This window comes from Carya illinoinensis, chromosome 9 (assembly GCF_018687715.1).
Source record: "Carya illinoinensis cultivar Pawnee chromosome 9, C.illinoinensisPawnee_v1, whole genome shotgun sequence".
Classification (NCBI taxonomy): Eukaryota; Viridiplantae; Streptophyta; class Magnoliopsida; order Fagales; family Juglandaceae; genus Carya; species Carya illinoinensis.
The window spans coordinates 17,201,243-17,221,537 of NC_056760.1; the positions used below are offsets into that span (position 1 = coordinate 17,201,243).

Here is a 20,295-nt window from a genome sequence, read left to right on the forward strand (position 1 = left end):
TCAAAAAATTCAAACCTAATCTTTTACTTTTTGCATATGACAAAATGAGCACACTTTACTTTTCAAATTTTTCAAACAAAATCATCTACCTTTTATATAAGTCTAAAAAAGCATCAATCACTTTTGAAAATATTCAAATAAAACATGCACATGTGAAAGATGACAATCAATCATCTTTAATATTTTCAAAGTTCAACCTTTTAATCAAGGCATGCACATGCAAAAGATGACAATCAATCATCTTTCAAAATTTTCAAATTTAATTTTCAAAAATATTCATGCACATATGAAAAATGTATTTTAATGCTTTATGATAAAATATTAATTTTGAGCATTAATCCTAATTTCGAATTTTAAGAGATTTACAACATTACTCTATGACTTTAATGTGAACTTATTTCCTTCTTGCTCATGCTTGGTTCTTTGATGTGCTTGATTCCATTGTGTGGACAACTTGAGCTTGAAACTCCTTTATTCTTTGAATTCATTTGTTATCATCAAAATCCATGTGTAGATTTATAATCACATGAAACTTGAAACCTTGGATTCAACAATAGAGATTTCTTGTTGGATTAGATCAACACTATTTGAGATTACCATCACGTGACATCTATCTTGTGTCGTGTTTATCAACTTAGATCATCTCTAAGTAACCGAAACAATCATGTACATGCATGAAATTTGCTCATTCCCAAGTTAGGTGGTGTGTAGTGTAGATCCTTGTTGGGCTTGGGCTCCTCAATTTAGGCCGATTGACAGAGAGCTTTTATATTGGGCTTAAATACAAAATATGCCTTCCATAGTAAGTAAGACTTGCACATATTAAAACTATATCAAACATTACTCAAACTAGATATATGAGTTTAAATAATGTTAGATAAAGTCATGGGTTGTGCAAGTGCAACATACTCATTTTGAAAAAGAATGGAGTCTATCATTAAAAAGTTGCGAAATAATATATACAAGCCCCCCCCCCCCCCCAAAATATACAAGCTTTGTATAAGCCCTTTATAAAAATTTGAATTCCACCATGGAAAAATTTGAAAAACTCACTTTTTCTTGATGTGGCCCACATTTCTACAAAAGGTTTGTACATTTAGGGCCTATACCTAGCATTACCCTTTCTTTTTTTTTCTTTTTTTTTTATTTTTTTTATGTGGATCTCATATTTACTTTTTTTTTTTTTTTCAAAAGAAGTGCGTAACACCTATGCACTCTATAACTGTAAGTATCTTGAATTGTAATATATGGAAGAAATCAAGTATTATCCATCGAGAAGTTCTATTTGAAGATATTTTCAGTACTACACTCCGTCCACATTGTATAATTTGATTTGTAAAATTTAAATTTTAAAATTTATCTTTAAAATCAAATTATACCATAGAGATAGTGTGTGATGTAAATGCATTCAAATAGAATTATTCATTTCCTATTTAAGGAGTATCATTGTTATTCAACTCTTGGCGCAAGTGGGAGTGTCATGAAATGAATAGACTTAGTGTGGTCCAAATATAAAATATGTAATTGTTTAAATGAAATATTATAGGTGATAGATAAGATAAAAATTCCTTTAAAAAATGTATCTATTAATGATAGTAATTAAGTATTGCTTCCTTGATAGAAAGATATCAACATCAATATATGGACTAGCTAGTCATAGTCCCATGACTATCATGCAATAGTCAGAAGAAAAAAAAAGGACAAAAGAAAAAACCTGTCTCAAAATGCTTAAAATGCTAGAACATCACTATAATCTTTTTTCCTAAGATTAAGAAAATATAGAACATGGTGCACCAAAAAAGGCATGATTTGGTCATTGAAGCCATATATATATATATATATATATTTTAAATAAATAATGTTTTATAAATAAACTCCTCTATAACAAAGATTGAATGTATGGAGGACTAGCCTCCATATCCACAATTACATCAGAAATATTCAAAGTATTTTTTGGCAAGGACATGACCAAGATGAAAAACTTTGGAGTTTGCTTCTAATGTCACTAACAAGCATCCCAATACCGGTCCAAAACTCTCCAGCATTAGTGATGGCTTGAATTACTTGAAGAGTCTCCCTTGAGTTTGATGTTTGTCAGCTCCAGTTCAATTCCATAGATGCTTGCTTGGAGAGCACCAAAAGTTTCTTCAAGGAATGGATAAGGAAATAAGCTTCTATTCATTCTCATAGTGGCAATGACTCTCAACCTTTCTGGTCTCTAGCTATAATCCCAATTACATCTTGCGTTTAGCTTTTTTAACTGTAGTATCCCAGTTGAGCTTACTGATGATCTATGGAGGAGTCGTCTAGGATTGAGGTTGATTTCTATTAGCTTCTGATGAGCTTGTTCTCTTTGCTTGGATTTCTTCATCTCCTACTATATTTATTTTGAATGCAACACCTTGGATCGTTAAAATCTGCATTAAAAACAAAACCATTCATTCTCAACCATATTATTCTAGCAACCATAGATACTTCCTCAATTTGTTTCCTCTCAAAAGTGTCGCAGAAATTTTTCATCAACTCCATAAAGCTCCTCTTAAGAAATATGTTTTTCCGTATTTGCTTGGAACACTGAATCCAGACATCTCCGAGCTACAACGTAACCCCCTAAGGCATGATCCATAGACTCTTCGACCTCCAAACAAATAGGGAAATTTGGGTTATCCACAAATTCTTTATGAATAGATTCAAACTTGTAGGGATAGCTTCTAAGAATACTTGCCACAAGAAGACTTTGTTTGCATTTGGTATGTTTAGCTTCCAAACTATTTGTCACATGCTTCTCTATCTATTATACTGGATGGCTGCACTTTAGTTTTTTTCTTGTATTTCTTTTTGCAGATGATAAGCATTCCTTACTAGGAATAGTCCATTTGTAGTACCTCTCCATATTAACTTGTCTGGACATTTGTAGTGCAGGGGATCAAATTTTCAATTGATTTTTTCCATTGGCTTTACAGAGCTGTTGTTAGGAATCCAGTGGGTAAGTACTCTAGGTCCCATTCTCTGGGACTTCTCAATTTTCACAATGGCACTTTGGATCAAAGATCAATAATTTTAAGGGGCTGAATCCTAGATTTTAAAGTCGATGGAAGGAAAGGACAATTATTCATGGGCCAATTCTGCAGTAAGCCACTAGATTTATTTACAAACATAGTCCATTCACATTACTAATGACACCTATACAACCCCGTTTACATTGCTAGCCCATGTAGATTACAACGCATGTGTTCTCATAAAACTTCCCACATAATTTATACAATTTGATAAGAAAAATATCGAGCCTTGTCATAAAGAAAATTTCCACACCATTCTTCCGCATCCCTAACCAAAATCCTCAGGCAGCATTATGAACTTAAAAAGCACATGGTTGTTCCGTTAGCTCTTTAATCACCAATAAAAAATAGTATCTTACTTATTAGAATAGAGAATGCTTCGTTTACAAGGAAATATTTAATAAAAAAATTTATAAATTAACGTGATTTGATGTAATACTTTAGATTGTAAAATATTTTTTATTATAAAATTGATTTGACATATCCCATCAAACTACATTTTCTAAATGTTCTCTTAGAACATTTCTTTATAAATCTAGTCATTCTCAATAGAAAAATCATTTTCTGTGGTGGTAAAAATATTTTGTTAACATTATCGACCATCATGATTGATTGAATAGAGGTCCTAGGCAGAAGAAGAAGTTCTAGTCCATGCAGGATCTTATGACGAGTGAACTAGGCTCTCAGCTCCACTTATCCACTTAAGCTCTTCCTTACTGGTTGGATTTGATCAAACGGGCCTCTTCAAGCTTCAAACCTATATTCATCACCATATATACCTGGATACATGATATCTTCATTAACAACGGTTTGACCTTCGAGTATGCTTACTACTGCAGACATGGTGGGTCTAAGGGCTGGAGATGGATTGGTAAAAAGTAGAGCTACTTTGATCATTCTAATGGCCTCCTCCTTGGGTCATGGCTGAAGTCATAATTGTTTGAAGTCTTGCTTTTTCTACAAGGAACTTGGATTGGTCTGTTGGCGATGGGAATTATTTCTGAGCTTGTAAAATTACTCTCTGAAACTTGAATCGATCCAACCATTTTACATGGAACTTCCGAATACAAGAATGTTGTTCTTTGGCAAATTCTCATTTCAGTATCCATGGGACTTTATACTTGTGAAAAGGAGGGAAGTAGGAAATTGGGAATCTTGTTTATCAACTTGGAGGACAGTACTTTCGTTTGTCTTTTGTTTTTAAGTGATGTCTTTTTAGCTTTGTAACTAATTAATTCGTAATAGATATTTTAAGTTAATTTTAAATGAAGCTAAAAAGATTACATTGATGGCGAATTCTACTTCCAAGGATTGAACAAAGGAAAACATCATTTGAACCAGGAAGCATGAATATCATATGATGACAGTGTGAAGTGTACTTCCAAGCTACTTAATGATCACAATGTGACGAACATTCCAATGCCAAACTTCATGTTAGAATATTTTTTTTTATCCAATATTGATATCAAGAGAATTTGATATGTATTTTGATTGATGCTAAACCGGAAATTTGCATCACCAATGAGGCAATGTTATGGCCGTCTTGTTTTGTCAAGATCTGCTTGATGATGTAGTGGAGGAGCCGATCCATGTTGCATCCATTAAATTATGAAGAAGACTCTGAGTCTGAACATCGGTTGAGCTCTGTTCTAAGATTTGATCAAACTGGTCTCTTAAAGCCTTAAATCTCAACTCATCGCCATAAATACTTGGATCCATAACCAACTCATGAGTAGCAGTTTGACCTTCAAGCATGCTCACTACTGCAGACATGGTGGGCCGAAGCGCTGGTGATGGATTAGTACATAATAGAGCAACTTTAACCATTCTTGCTGCCTCTTCTTTACTGAAGTTAGATCCCAACCTTGGATCCACCAACTCCATCAAATTCCCTTTTTGTTGTAAAACAAGGGCCTGTATAGGGAAAGAGAGGAAGTGAGTGAAAGAAACAAAAGAGTTTTGCTATATACAAACACAGTCACGCACTAATCTGTGTACCAATACTGATTTATTCATACTTAAAATTTAAATCAACACTGTTTTCAATAAAATTTACTTTTTGACCAATCACATCACATTGGTGCACAGATTAGTGCACAATTATGCTTGCAACTATATTTTTCCGAAACAAAATAGAATTAAAAAGGAAAAATGTTTTAAGTGAGTTTTGTTTGACGTATGAATGTTGAGCATTAAGGGACACAACGTAAAGATGAACCAATATCTACTCATTTCAATCATTTCTGCCAATATCAATTGATTTCACTATTATTACCCAGGGCTACTCTCTACCCACCAAGTTGACCTCAATGAAGATAATGTAGCGTGCAAATCAAAGCTTTGATGAAGATCTATGCATAGATTAATATAATGAAAAATCCCACATAGAAAAGTTCCAAAATGAGTGATTGGTTCTTAAAAAATGTGCTTATAGTTTCATTCAATCCGAAAAACATGATGTGATCTATCTTACCCAATCAAGAAGACACACAAACTCATCTGTTGGACGGAATTTCATGTTGTTCTTTCCAGCAACAAGTTCTAATGCAACAATCCCAAAACTATATATATCTGCTTTATATGTTAAATACCCCCATAATGCATATTCTGGCGCCATGTATCCTCTGCAAAGAAAAGCATTATATTAGCAACTTGACTTTAGAGACATCGTGATCCATATGGTTGACAAAAAGAAGAGAAGAATAACTTGAGCAGAATGAGAAAAGAAAGTAGCTCACATAGTTCCTGCGACTCGGGTGCTAATGTGGGTGTTTTCCTCTTCATCAAGCTTGGCTAATCCAAAGTCAGAAATCTTAGGGTTAAGATCCCTATCCAGTAGTACATTGGTAGTTTTAATGTCTCTATGAACAATTTTCAGTGGCGATTCCTCATGCAAGAAAGCCAGACCTCTTGCGATGCCGACACATATTTTTTGTCTTATATGCCATTCCAATTTCACTGGGCCTTGATCTGGACCTACAGTTGATGTAGATAGCTCAATCAATGATACCAGAAATTTTTAGTTTCATCCTATGTAATTTAAGACATTTGATTCCCCTTCTTTATGAAATTATTACAATTTGCTTTCCAAAGATGAAAAATTATGCTTACCAAACATAGCATGTGCAAGGCTATTGTTTTCCATGTATTCATATACCAACAACAGTTGATTCCGTTCAATGCAGCATCCATACAGTCTAACGAGATTTGGATGCTGTAAACCAGATATCATGCCTATCTCATTCACGAATTCTCGATTTCCTTGCTGTGATTTTGACGAAAGTTGCTTAACAGCAATTATGGTACCATCCAATAATGTTCCCTGTTGAGAGTATAGTTTGCATTATGTTTTTCTATAAGGTATATTTGAGAATTTCACAGACCAGTGCAAATGTGAAAGGGAAAAAAGAAAACGAACTAAATGTAGTCATATAAATATAGTTGACAATGACCTTGTATACAGATCCAAAGCCACCTTCCCCAAGCTTGTTTGCAACATCAAAATTGTTTGTGGCAGCTTTGATTTGTCTGAAGGTAAAAAAACCAGTTTGCAGATCTAATCCTTTTAGATCTGTAAAAGAAACACTATTAAAATGTTGGATTCTATCTCAAAGCATTATAATACACACATCTAAACTAAACTACCTTGTTCCTGTGATGTCCTGCCTCCTAAATAGCCTTTCCACCGAAGAATTGCTAAAATCGTTAAAACTAGGGTTGACACCAAAAGTACAGTTCCAAGTGTGAGAAATATCTTCCTTTTCCTATCATCAGGAGGTTGGAAATCTACAAAAAAAAACACAAAAGCAAGTATTGACAATGATTGTAGTAGCGTGGTCAATCAAGTGCAAAAGAGGATAATATTCAATGATTCAAGACCATGATCAAGAACCCTCGTTGAAGGCGGAGGAAAATCGTGGTTACAAGCCAAGCAACAGGAGGACAACAAAGCCCCCCAATGAAAAGACCAAGATCAAGAACAAAAGGTATGAATTAGAAAAAAATCCATTAAGCCTATCAATAAGAAGCATAGCAACCTTCTTTCTGCATCCAGTAGTTTTGTGATTGCTTCAGCATCAACTATATGCTCTATGCATCCATTATTTCTTTAAATCTACTTTTCAATTAGACGTGGAAAACAGCAAACTCCAACACTTAATAGAATGGCAGTGAGAGGAGGAGGCATACTATAGTCAGTTCTCCCCATGTTAAAAGAAATATGGAACATGCAACTTATGTCTCTTACTAGAGTCTATGGAGATAGCTGATATAAGAGGACCATATGTTCCTCTCCTTGGGACATCTTGTGTCCCTTTTCCAGCCCAATGAAAGCGGATCTCCAAATTTTTATTTGTAACAACTGCGGTAAAATTTCGAATGACTGGTTTGTCGACTCCTCCTGCTTCATTTTCAATTTCAAAATCCTTCAGGACCAATTTATCCTGCAGCAAAGAACCTCAGTTAATTTATCTTCTATATCAACATAGAAGACAAAATAAGCAGGTTGGCAAGCAGTACCTGGATATAAACATCAAAAATCCGTCTTCCGACACTGTAAAAGGATCTGTTGTTTCTCAGGATTATCTCTGCAAAGTGAAGTTTCACAGTATAGTTTCCCTTTGCCAAGCAACGCGCATAGTATGTGAGAGAAAGTGGAGAGAGACGTGCATTCTTGTATAATTCAAAATCGTTCATTCTGAGCATGGATACATTTTCTGCAAGGTAGTTACTCCTAGCATACCAGAAATGTCCAGTGCTACTAAAGCCCCAAGTATCATCTTTCATTAGAACAAATTTTGCAGCACCTCCTTGTTCTAAATCCGCTTCATACTTGATGCTACCAATAGTTGTTGCATTTCCACCACAATTTATATGTAAAGAGTAACGATCTAGAGAGAGCAACATTAAAAAGGTAAGATTCAAATGAACATAGTAGAAGACATATTCAATGATCTTTAATAATTTAATCGTGTTTGTATCTCATCCAGAATAAAATATTGGCAAAATTTTTCTCCTTTATGAATAAAGCATTACTGAAGTGGAAGGCCAACTATTAATGATTGAAGCATCTAATTCTACTTTGGTTTGGGCAGATATATACCTTTTGAGCATGGATTGTCCCTCAGACACCCCGTAAGTATTCTACAATAAAACATAACATAAGATAAAAGAATTAGCATGTCTATGAATAAAATTGAAATGAAAAAGAAAATAAAGAGAGCATTCCGTTTTCCTTAAAAAGTTCAATAACTAGGAAGCTTACGATTTGTCTGTTCCAGAAAAGCTTCTGAACAAGTTTCTGTTGAATTATCAACGAGTTAATCTCAAGGATAAACAAAGAATTAAATGAAAAGTCAAAGGCTCCAATACAAAAACTAAGTTGACACTTTAAAGGGGAAAAGCTTCCTTACATGGTGTCTGGACAAATATTTGGCGCAGAGCTTGCAGAAAAATTGTTGTAAGAAACATCTATTTGGCTACATAAAACATAATTCCTTTTATCTTAATAATTCACCTCCCTAATAATATATATATATATATATATATATATAATCAAGCTGTTGATTTCTAAACTAACCGAACTAATTTGGACAGATATCGTACAAAAAATCTTTTCATAATTCAGAGAGTTGTATACAAACTTATGACCTTATTAACCACCTAGTAGCACAAGCTTCACAGGTCTTCTTGCCATTATTACATGCAAATTAAAACAGAATTGTAAATAGACATCATTGGTGTAATGGCATATGATCTTACCAGAGACAAATGAACAAGAAAATTTGAATAATGTAATGAAAATTGACACTATTTCTTGGTGGCACCAAATGGATGAAGATACAAATGAAGCTGCTTGCAAAATAGGATTATTTCACCCATTTCACAAGAAATGTTCTAAGAATAACACCTAAAGAGGTCAGGCGAATAAATCCCATCTACAGTAAGATTTCATGTATATGAATTTAGATGTATAAAACGTTACATATTTGTTGACACAACATTTCAAATTATTTTAAACTTAATATACCAAATTATTGGCTATTTAACAGTAGAATGGATCACTTGACTCAGAAGAAGCAAAGGTCATGCTTTGAAAATTATATTATAGATAAACGAATATGCTTTTGAGTCCCCAAAAAAAAAAAAAAAAAAAAACACATAAATGGATCCAGATCTCATGCAAACATTTTGCAGTAGTTCAGATGGAAAACATACTAGCCGGTATCTCTTCCCTTGATCCATTCTGGGATAGGTCCATTGAGCAAGTTACCTGTCAGATATCTATCCAGTGATGAAGAAAGCACATTTCTGTTAGATACCTTTGTGTTGATATCATTTCAAACTCCATACAAATGGGAGATTTTGAGATGAGATGAGATGAGATAAAAGTTTAAAGTTAAATAAAACATTGTTAGAATATAATTTTAGAATATTACTTTGTTTTGGAATTTGAAAATTTTGAGTTGTTTATTTTATTTTGTATGAGAGTTTAGGAAAGTTGTAATGATTATATGATATGAGATGAGATGATCTCTCAAACCAAACCAGGCCTTAATCTTCTGTGAGTTGACTCTAGATGTTTGCAGTATTTCAGACATGTGATTTGGTATCATAATGCCCCATTCCAAGAGATGAATGTTGAGGAACGACTTGGACCTATTATTGAGGTGCTCTTTTTCTGTGCTCCGTAAATCTCAGGGGTTTTCGATCTGGTATGTTTTTTTTTTCCTTCGACTAGGGTTTCTCATGGTGGAACTTGCCACCCCTTTGATGATGTTGTCATCGACGGGGAATTCAGTCAATGTGGAAGGGAAGAAGTCCTACATGTAGGCAGTGTTGAATTCAGTTTCTCCCCTAACTTTCAAACTCCAGATGCATTATTCGGTAGATATTGATGGGGAATAAGGATTTGTCTTCACAGAACCGAAGATGGCTAAAGCTGCTGATGATTTTTGCTACGTTTTTGTCCTTAAGTTTGTTTGCTCCCGGCCTTCGATAGATGTCATTTGCCTTGCGATCATTAAATCCTGGGGCTTTCTGAGATACTGTCTGTCAATTTCATGGATGATAGACATGTTTTACTTAAATTGCAAAATGAGCGGGATTTTATCCATGCATAGGCATGAGAAGGTAAACTGATAGATGGATGTGGATTCCAGTTGTTTCGATGTATGAAAGAGTTTGATCTTCGTAAGGAATCCATGTTGGCTTCACAATGGATTTTTGTCCTTGGACTGCCATTGCACATGTACCACATAGATTGTTTACAGATTCTTGCAACTAGGTTTGGAAGATATCTAGGTTCTGATAATGCAACCCTAAATAAAACTAGGGCATCGAGGGCTCGTTTGAGTGTTGAGGTTGAACTGACAGCAAAACCAATCTAGGGTTTTCCTATAGTAGTTGCACCGGAAAAGAAATTCTGGCAGGAGGCATGATATGAGAAGCAAGGTTTTTATTGCGCGAAGTGTTGTCGGTAGGGTCATACCTCGATGGTCTGCATATCTACAGAAAGGCAACAAGATCGTAAGGTACCCTCGACCTGTCCTAAAAATATGGCAAGGAAAATAAAAGAACATTTTGGAGGATAAGCCACAGGAGAATAAGGTGGTGGGTTGTGACGGGCCTTCGCCATCCGATGAGGTGTTGTAGATCGTGGAGTTGAAGGAGAAGGAACCGGGTGAGCTGGAGGTAGTACTGGATAGTGATCCCATTACAGGTGAGAATGATAATGAAGTGGTTGTTGGGGTGGAGGGAGTGAACCCTTGGTGTTGGCGGGCGCCGGGGAGGGTGGGGTTCAGTGTGCGAGGATGTTGTTGTTGAGGAAGAGCAACCTTTGAACCAAACAATAGAGTTGCCAAGTGCGAGGGCAGTGGAGTCTCAAGGGCCAGTTGTTGAGGAAGTTGTTCTTGAAGGTGGAAGCATGCTGCATGTGTTGGACTTCAGAGGATGGGCTTATGTAATTTCAGAAATCTTAGAATTAGAGAGTACGAGAGTTTTTCTTGAGCCACAGGAGGATGCTTTCATGTAAGCGAGGGTGCTGCAGATTGGTTCGGATATGGAGGATGAAGAAAATCTTACTCGCTTGGCCAAGGAGAAGGGGTATGCATCCGTGGATGAATCACATGTTTCTTTGGTGCAACTAAAGGAAAATGCTCATTCAAATGTGCAACAATCTAAGCGGGCAAGCACCTGTCCTGAAAAACTGAATTTATGACGGATAATACGATTGTGTGGAATGTGAGGGAGTTAGGGAGGTTTAAAGGTCATCTGAGAAGGCTTATAGGAAATTTTGATGTTGCTATTGTTGCAATTTTGGAGCTGTTTAAGGGGGAGAATAGAATGCCTAGATTAGCTAGTTTCTTGGGTTTTCAAAACTTCTGCTGCAATGAAGCATGAGGGGGTAAGGTGTGGTTGCTATGGAGGGATCCATATCAGTTTGAGTTCCTGAGTGCTTTGAACCAGATGCTCACGGGTTGGTTCACTTTGGTGAATACTCGAAAGTTAGTTATGTTTGTTTATGCTAAATGTAATCAACTTGAACGTCGGGAATTATGGGCGGCACTTGAAGGGGTTTGCATGGAAGAACATCCCTGGCTCTTAATTGGGGATTTCAATATAATCAGAGTGGATGATGAGCGTATTGGGGGGCTACCTCAGTCCCTACATGCGATGGAGGATTTTAATGGGTGTATTGATGCTTGTGGACTTGTGGAGGTGAGTTCTCATGGGCAACGGATGTCCTGGTGTAATGGACATGAGCGAAGGTCAAGAAGTTGGGCTCGGCTCAATAGGGCGCTGTCTAACATGGGGTTTGCGAATTGGTTTGGAGATGATAGTGTCGAATATCTCAAGAGGAAGACATCTGATCATAGCCTAAAGTTGGCCGCCAAGCTTAAGAAATTGAAGATTTCCCTTCGGTCGTGGAATAAGCTAGTCTTTGGAAGAGTCGACGTTAACATTCATGATTTGGAGGCTCGGATTGAGTCTTTAGAACAACAATTGCAATTTGGTTCTTCCCAAGAGCTAGAGACCAAGATTTTACTGATGAAAATGGAGCTTAAGGGTTGGGAGAAGTGGGAGAGATGAGATTGGCTCAACAAGTGAAGAAGTGGCTTGCGGAAGGGGACAAAAATTCAAAGTTTTTTCATGCAATGGTTATCAGCCAGGAAGACTTCATTCATTATCTGTATGTAGCTTGCGGCTGGTACCGTTTTAGACTCTCTAGAGTCGGTTCATCAAGGGCTATTAATTATTTTTAGGAGTTTCTAAATGGTTCACATGTGCAGAAGCAAGCTAATCTCTCTCAACTGTTAGAGAAGGTGGTGACAACAGAGGACAATGAGTTCTTATGCCATCTTCCTATGGAAGAGGAGGTTAAGGAAGCTGTGTTTTCCATCCCAAAGTACAGCAGTTTGGGACCTGATGGCTTTAGGTCATTGTTTTATACAACTTGTTGGGAGACTGTCAAGGATGATCTCGTGGAGGCAGCAAGGGATTTTTTTAATAGAGCTACTCTCTCAAGATATTACACTGCTTTTTACATTGTGCTTGTCCCTAAGCTGCAGGATCTACAAGGCTTTGATAAGTTCAGACCTATAAGCCTTTGTTCAGTTACATACAAAATTCTTTCGAAAATTATTGTTAGTAGGTTGACCTGGTTTCTTCCTCTCATGATCTCTCGTAAGCAATGAGCCTTTATCCCAAGTCAAAGCATCTTTGAGAGCATTTCTCATGCCCAGGAGATGGTCCAGTCAATCAATAAGAAGGTATAAGGATACGGTAATGTAATGGTCAAGATAGATATGGCAAAAGCTTATGATCGTGTTCATTGGGGTTTTCTTTTAAAGGTGATAGATGGATTTGGATTCTCGAATTCTTTTTGTTGCTTGGTGGCAGAATGTATTAAGTCCCCATGGTTTTCAGTTATGATGAATGGTACTTCCAAGGGGGTTTTTTAAGTCATCCAAAGGATTACTCCAAGGGGATCCTCTTTCTCCTTATTTATTTATTTTGATGGAGGAAGTGCTCTCAAGACTATTACGGAAGCAGTTTGAGGGGGGTCGTATTGGGAAATTTTCTCATCTAGTAGGGGCTCCTTTGATATCCCATTTGCTCTATGCAGATGATTTGTTGGTTTTTCTCAATGGAGAGAAAATATCTCTTAAAATACTTGTTAAAACTCTAGGGATTTATGAGAAGTGGTCTGACCAATTGATTAATAGAGACAAGTCTGCCAGTTATCCAGCTAAAGCCATTTCTTTGGCATGCCAACGGGCATTATTGATGGCTACAGGTTTTGTAGAGGGGCATTTTCTAGTTGCGTACTTGGGTGTTCCCTAGTGATTGGGAGGCTCACGGCTTGCCATTTGGAACCTCTTGTGGATAAGATTAGAAATATGGTGGCGGGTTGGAAGGTTAAACTACTCTTGCAAGGTGGGCGGCTCATATTGCTCAAGCATGTGCTTACAAGTATGGCTTTCCATTTGCTTGCAGTTTTGGCCGTGCCGAAGGTTGTCATTAATAAGATTAACTCGATACTATCTACCTATTTTTGGGGCTAACAAAAGGGAAGGAAGAAGCCAAAATGGCAGGCATGGTCCAGTATTTGTATGCCAACTCGTGAGGGGGGTTTAGGGTTGAGAAACTTCCTCGATATGCAGAGTTCTATGCATATAAAGCTGGTTTGGGGACTTATGGCCTATGACAGTTTGTGGTCCGGGTTCTTCAAGGCAAAGTACATTAAAAGAGGACATTTATCCCTAGCAATGTGTCCAACATCCAATTCTAGACTCTAGTGGTCTATGGTGTCAATACTACTAGAAGTGTGTGATAATGTTAAAGTCAAAGTGAAGGCAGGACGGGTATCCTTTTGGTTTGATGGGTGGTTATCGGGTGGTTCGCTTCATGTTGGTAGGGAGGACATTGTCAATCCTATGCTGCAGGTTAAGGAGTGGGGTTGAAAAGGTAGAGGAAGTGATTCAAAGCGTTGTTCTAGGCAAGGATGGACCTGATATTTTAATTTGGATGCCATATAGAACTGACTTTTTTTGTTGACTAGTGCTTGGGAGTTGGTGCATATAAGAGGAGATCGAGTCCATGGGATGGACTGGATGTGGCATCGTAGGCTACCTTTGAAGGTTACTACGTGTATGTGGAAGGCAGGCTTCAAGTGTATTACCGTGGATGATAGGGTGCAATCAAGGGGCATAGCATTGGCCTCTCGTTGTGATTGTTGTGTATCTCCAAGGGTAGAAACGCTGGATCATGTGCTTGGGTCAGGGAAGTTTGCACAGAATGTATGGCGGATGGTGACAGTGAATTTCGGGGTAGTTGAGTTGCAGGGGGACACATGGGAGGGAAGGGTTTCTCATTGGCTAAGCTGTGCAAAGAAGTTCACTAAGCAAGGTGTGCTGCTTCGCTTGCTTCCGAGTGTTATTACCTAGTGACTGTAGCAGAGATGTTGTAAAGCTAGGATGGAGGGTTGTCATGAAATGGTGGAAGGTGTGTGGAGGTCAGTGCGTTTCTGGTTGCATAAAATCGTTGAGGACAGTATGGAGCATGACATACTCACTTCACTAGATGATCAGGTCCATCGTGCCATGGATGTTTTGACAGTTAAGCGAATAACTTGAAGATCTGGAACTGTAGTGTGGGAAAAACCGCCTGCGGGTGGTTAAAATTGATTGTGGATGGCAGTTGCAGGGGGAATCTGGGTAACTGTGGTGGGGGTGGGGTTATTCGGGATCATAAGGGTGTTGTGCAGTAGGCCTTCTCCTCTTTGTTTGGTCATGGCACCAACAATGAGGCAGAACTTAGGGCTATATTAAAATGAGTAGTCATGTGCAAGGAGCTAGGTTACCAAGAAATTATTATAGAATGTGACTCGAAAATTGTTGTGGATTGGATTAATTCTCGAAAATGCACCGTTTAGTGCCTGTGAGATTTCTGTGAGGATCTCTTAAGGGAGCTAGATGGTGTTCGTTCTACAATAGTACATTAGTTTAGGGAAGGTAACCAAGTAGTCAATTTCCTAGCTCGCATGGGTGAGGAGGGCTCTAACATAAGGTACCACCCTGGTGATAACCTTCCAATGCTGCTAAGAGGTATTATTTGTGTTGATAAGCTGGGTTTGCCACATATCAGATTTTGAGGAGTCTGGGTGGTCTCTTTGTAGTGCCTTGCTTTTGGGTTTTTGGTAGTCCCACGGTTTGCTGCTTTTCTGGTTTGGTTGTTCTAAGGGTTCTTGTTAACTTGTGTATACATTATACGTGTGTTAGTTCAGTTGGCAGTGTTGCTGGTTTTTTGGTTTGTCAAAGTTCGGCTTGTGATTCCCTTGGGTTAGTTTATTGTCTATTTGTTATTCCCTTGGGTCTTGGTTATTATCACGGTTTTCTTCCACCATAAGTTAGGATTCTTAATAAAATTTGGAGAAGGTCATTTTTACACATGTGACATTTTCTCTTTTTCTTTTTAAAAAAAAAAAAAAAGAGAGTATGAATGTTGAGACTTTTGCCACTAAGCTAAAGTTTTAGGGGTGATGATTTTGTAAATATGTGCTACTTGTGTTCTTGATCGAAAGGTTATAATTTAGTACCTAAACTAGCTGCTGCATTATTTTTTTTTCTTAAAATTTATGACTAGTCATGTGTGCTTGAATGGTTAAAACTTTACAGAACTAGTACCATAAATTTAACCTATTGTTATAATTTAGCTAGGATCGTCCATGATAAAATAGGAAAAAATTACCAAACCGATTGAATTATTTTGGGAAGCGAGCAAATATTGTATTTCAAGCTTAAGACCCACTGAAAAGACCCCCAGTCCCTCATGAATACAGATTGCTTACATAGTGTCCAAGCTTATTAGACCTCCAAAATTTGGAATCTCTCCTTCCAATCTGTTGAAACTCAGATCTCTGAAAAAGGGCAAAAATTTGATGTTATAGGAACAAGAGATTATTAAATACTATTCAAGTGAAAATGGTAAAAATTAAGAGATATGCATGTTCCATGAATGAGAGGAAAGTTCAGAACGTGAGAGAAGAAGGAAAGAAACCAAAAGAGAGAGAAAATTGATAAAGAGGAATTGATTAGGCTTCTTTGACAGCTGGCTTTTAGATTTTGAAGCACCGGGGTGTAGTGTATCCATGTGTTCTCCTTTCTTGTATCTATGTATGGACATAATTATTATTAACAGTAAACATTAATTAACAATAGCAGCTGTTGGAACAAAGCTTAAACAGCTAGACTTGTTTTCATCATGCACTCTTTAAAACAAAGATTCTTTTTTGAACCTTGATTCTTTTTTGAATTACTATGATTCATCTCATCACCCTAATGTTAGGGAATAATGAAGATGGAAATGTATAGTTATCATCCAAACATTTACTTATTTCTACTAAGACCTCCCCCGATATTAAGCTCCTCATGTTTCCTAACTTAAATTCTAGATCTACTTGTCACTTTCATGTATCATGTATTTTAAGCAGTAAAACATTCTTATTTATCAAATATACCTAGGAGAATGCAATCGGCTTTCAAACAATACCAAATTAATGTGATGAGCAGATGCACAAGATCAAGGCAATTTACTTGTGTTAAAATCTATAGGTGTGCATGGCACTAAAAGGTCTCTAATTTCTGCAATTCCCAAGTATAGCATTTAGTAACTAATCAAATTGCAAGAAGATCCACGGTTGGGATCATGTGTATGAATTTCAACCTAAAAAGTAGAGAGAAGGATGAACCAAAGAATTACAATATTTTCAGCTGTGTCATATTTGATATATATGGAGGGATTTTTCCAGAGATATTACAGCTCCTCAACATCCTGAACCATAAGCCAATTTCACGTAAGCAAAATGTCAACAATATGTGCCCTGTTCCAATTGCAGAGCTTTTTACTAACTAAGCATTCCTCACAATTTTTCCAGTCCTCCAATGTTTTGTAACGGTGGAAAAGGTGAACCCTCTCCAATTAAGTCACTAATCTTTCTGCACAGAATTGCATCATTCGGTGTTATTATCTTAAGCAATACAAATTTACCAATATAACAATCACAAGAACATATTGATGATGTTGTAGAGATTATGCAACTCAAGAACAGTTCACTTAGAAGGAAGAACTCACAGCTCGGTCAAATTACTGAGGACCGAAATACTAGAAGGAATTGGCCCCTTAAGACCACTGGCTTGAATCTCTCTGTAAGAACACAATTTTGGATGGATTAGATTGCAACTGAAGCTTCTAGGTAGAAGCGATTTACAGCGTATTGTATGAAAAATCACATACAATGCCTGAAGTTGTTTCCAGCTTCGAAAGAAATCGGGCATTCTTCCGGTGAAGCTGTTACTGCTAATCCTCCTACATAAGGGGCAAATAACTAACATTTTCAAGGAAACATCTGAAGTTCATGTTTGTAAGCTGAGGAATAGTTTACAAATTACAACCACTTACAGGATTTTTAATCTGGTCAGATATGTGAGCGCAGTGGGCAACTCTCCAGTGAGATTGTTAGCGTTAAGAATGCTGCAACCATCAGTTTGAAACTTAAGACTGGTTCAACTAACATACTGTTAATTTATTAATAAAATCAATGAAAATATGGAAATAATTAATTGAATGTTATCTGGATAAAAATGAGGAAGGAAAGAACCACTGACAGAGTCTCTAAGTCAACCAAGTTTCCAAGCTCAGGGGGAATGGGTCCAGAAAACAGGTTGCTTTCTATGCTCCTGAAAGAGTCCTATAAGGTTACAGCAAGGCTAAACCAAGTGAAACTTCTCAATAATTTAACACAGAGATCCAGAGCATACAGAAATTGAAGAGTAGTGATTTTTCCCAAGTAGTCAATACGTCCTGATAAGTTGTTTGCACTGATTGACCTGCACTTGATTCATTCCATTACTTCAGTAATTAGCTTTTACAGACTAACCATGGATTTGAAAGTTCAGTAAATTGTTTACAGAAATTCCAGCTTTGTAGAAGCCCATTCTCTTGGTATTGAACCACTGAGGTAGTTCCTATTGAGATCACTATAAGCAAGAGAAAAGTGTGCTGTTAGTATAGAAGTTTTAAGGTCTTTTTGTGGTGTAATAACTACAAAATAGCTAAAGTATTTTCCTAATAGATAATTGGAAGGTCTTTCATACATTTGCTTAAGGTAGGGTAGCTTCACCACTGCAGCTGGAAGTGTCCCTCCAAGATCCTGCCCTTTAAGAAATCTGCGTGTCAGGAAGAAAAAAGCATATATTACAAATTACATGGGTAAAAATTTCAGATCCATTTCCTAGATAAAATTATATGTGATGACTTAAAAAAAAACAGAGAAAATTTAGGAAAACAAAGTGGGAGGTGCTCTCCACTACTAAACCAAATTACACATCATATTCATAAACTTATGCTTGCTAAGGGAGCTTACATCATAACCACGTGGCATACACCATTAGGATAGGAGCAATTGCAGTTGACAGTATTGTTGTGCAACGACCTCTCTACTGAAGGTGGTGTTTTCCAGCTTGGGTGATTGCACGGATTTACGCGGAAGTTCCAGTCTTTCATCCCCAGTTGTGCAGCTATTTCTTGAAGGGCTTCCACTGCACACATCAAACAAATCATCCATAGCAGGATTTTAAAAAGTAAAGAAAAAGAAATAGACCCGGAAAACAAAAGGTAAAATACGCATCAACTTGACTTAAATTATTGATATGAATGCTACTTGTGGAATGGAAGTTCTGATAGTGCCAGAAACAAAAGTTAGTTGGGCTTGTCCTTGCACTCCTAGATTCAAATAGGGTATCAATTCGTGTCCTGTGGAGATGCCCGGGGAATGTTCTTAGTGTTGGAGAAACTTTCTGAAGTTAAGGTCTTTTCCTCTTAATTCTGGCAAGCGCAACACTGGATATGAAAGGCAAACCTCATCTTCAAATATCTGGCACGTACAAGGACCTCTCGTTACCAAATATGTTTCTAGGATAGTTTATGATACAACAATCCCACTATAATGCTAAATTTCCAGGGGTCGTAAGAATTGGAGAGTGGGGCTGGCGTCCTGCTATAGCGATTGAGCTGCTAAAAATGCAAATATAATGTTCACAAATGCTACTGCCATTACCAAGCAATGACTTTGAAGATTCAGGAACTTGAATTCCCTCAAATATGGAAAATCTTGCCAACTTCTACGCGGGATGCCATCAGAGGAAGATCTATACGTGAAGCAAATCTGAATCACAGTCAGAATGATTTTTAAGCTGTGGAGATTTCCGCAGCTACTTTTTGAGTGATCACTATCTAATTTCTGTATCATGGTTATTCCCTGAATTTAAACACCTTGTTACTCTGTTTCTGCAGGCTGTCATAACTGAGGAAGGCACTATCAGACGATATGTTAATTTTCAATTCTACTAAATTCCATCTCCATCAACTTGAGCTTACCCAAGAAATAAACAGATCATACAAATATCTTGGAACTCTAATATAACATATAAGCTAGAAAATACCTTCAGAAAATGGAAGACGCCCAGCTTGTGCGCTGACATTCTTAGGTCCTATGCACATGAGCAGTATAAGCATAAGAAAAGTAAAGCTGGTCTTTGAACTATAACTATGGCATGTCATCTTCTTCTCCACCGATCAACTTGGATTGCCGTATTCCTGGCTTACAAACTTGCACAGAAATGCAGATATATCATATATGTGCATAGAATTAGAATTTATAAAAGAACCTTCGTTGGCTGGTACTTGCATACCAAACCGAATCCTCCCCTACTTACATACAACAATCCCACTACAAATTTTAAAATAAAAATAATAATATTTAAATAATTTTTTAATTTTATAATATTTTCATTCAACTTATTCTCTCTCCTCCAAAATTTAATAAAATATATTCATTCAAATTATGTCACTATTATCACTAGTGTTAGAGCCATGAAATACATTTTGATACTTTTTGATGTAATGTATATTTATAATTACAAAAACAAAAGACATAATTTAAGTTACAAAAGAAATTATTAATATATTTATTAAATAAGGAATATAAACCTGCAGGCATTTATATTAAAATATCAGGAATTATAAATATATATGAGGTTTTCCTCTTTAACCAATAACTTAATATATTCAATATTAATTTCTCTTAATAAAACCTTTAATATCTCCAACAGTTCATCAATTTCGTAGTTTGACAAGCTAGGAAACCTGGTTGAAGGCAAGCCAGGAACATTAATTA

General features: G+C 36.7%; 1 protein-coding gene across 2 annotated transcripts; it reads right to left on the minus strand.

Annotated features, from left to right (window-relative positions):
* Nucleotides 1-4,387: 4,387 nt before the first annotated feature.
* On the minus strand, nucleotides 4,388-19,827 carry LOC122275476 (probable LRR receptor-like serine/threonine-protein kinase At1g07650). 2 transcript variants are annotated; one of them, XM_043084558.1, is made up of 24 exons: nucleotides 19,562-19,827; nucleotides 18,484-18,658; nucleotides 18,215-18,286; nucleotides 18,029-18,097; nucleotides 17,879-17,947; nucleotides 17,726-17,797; nucleotides 17,520-17,591; nucleotides 17,355-17,426; nucleotides 17,193-17,264; nucleotides 16,985-17,056; nucleotides 16,821-16,892; nucleotides 15,910-15,978; nucleotides 9,276-9,341; nucleotides 8,471-8,500; nucleotides 8,323-8,358; nucleotides 8,161-8,201; nucleotides 7,578-7,948; nucleotides 7,306-7,501; nucleotides 6,705-6,845; nucleotides 6,512-6,630; nucleotides 6,171-6,381; nucleotides 5,798-6,035; nucleotides 5,533-5,683; nucleotides 4,388-4,973 (listed from the first exon to the last, which is right to left on the minus strand). In XM_043084558.1, exons 1-24 carry the CDS (start codon nucleotides 19,677-19,679, stop codon nucleotides 4,611-4,613), a joined length of 2,967 nt encoding a protein of 988 aa, XP_042940492.1. In that variant the 5' UTR covers nucleotides 19,680-19,827; the 3' UTR covers nucleotides 4,388-4,610. The 2 variants fall into 2 exon arrangements, with proteins under 2 accessions (XP_042940492.1, XP_042940491.1); XM_043084557.1 differs by having other exon boundaries at nucleotides 8,471-8,536.
* Nucleotides 19,828-20,295: the final 468 nt, after the last annotated feature.

Bases quoted from the DNA above. Each gene is read 5' to 3' on its own strand.
- LOC122275476 (XM_043084557.1), bottom strand. From the start codon at position 19,679: ATGACATGCCATAGTTATAGTTCAAAGACCAGCTTTACTTTTCTTATG. The intron at 17,057-17,192 runs GTGAGTTCTTCC...AATTCTGTGCAG, and splicing joins CTCAGTAATTTGACCGAGCT to AAAGATTAGTGACTTAATTG. The intron at 7,502-7,577 runs GTACTGCTTGCC...TCTTTGCTGCAG, and splicing joins TTTTTGATGTTTATATCCAG to GATAAATTGGTCCTGAAGGA.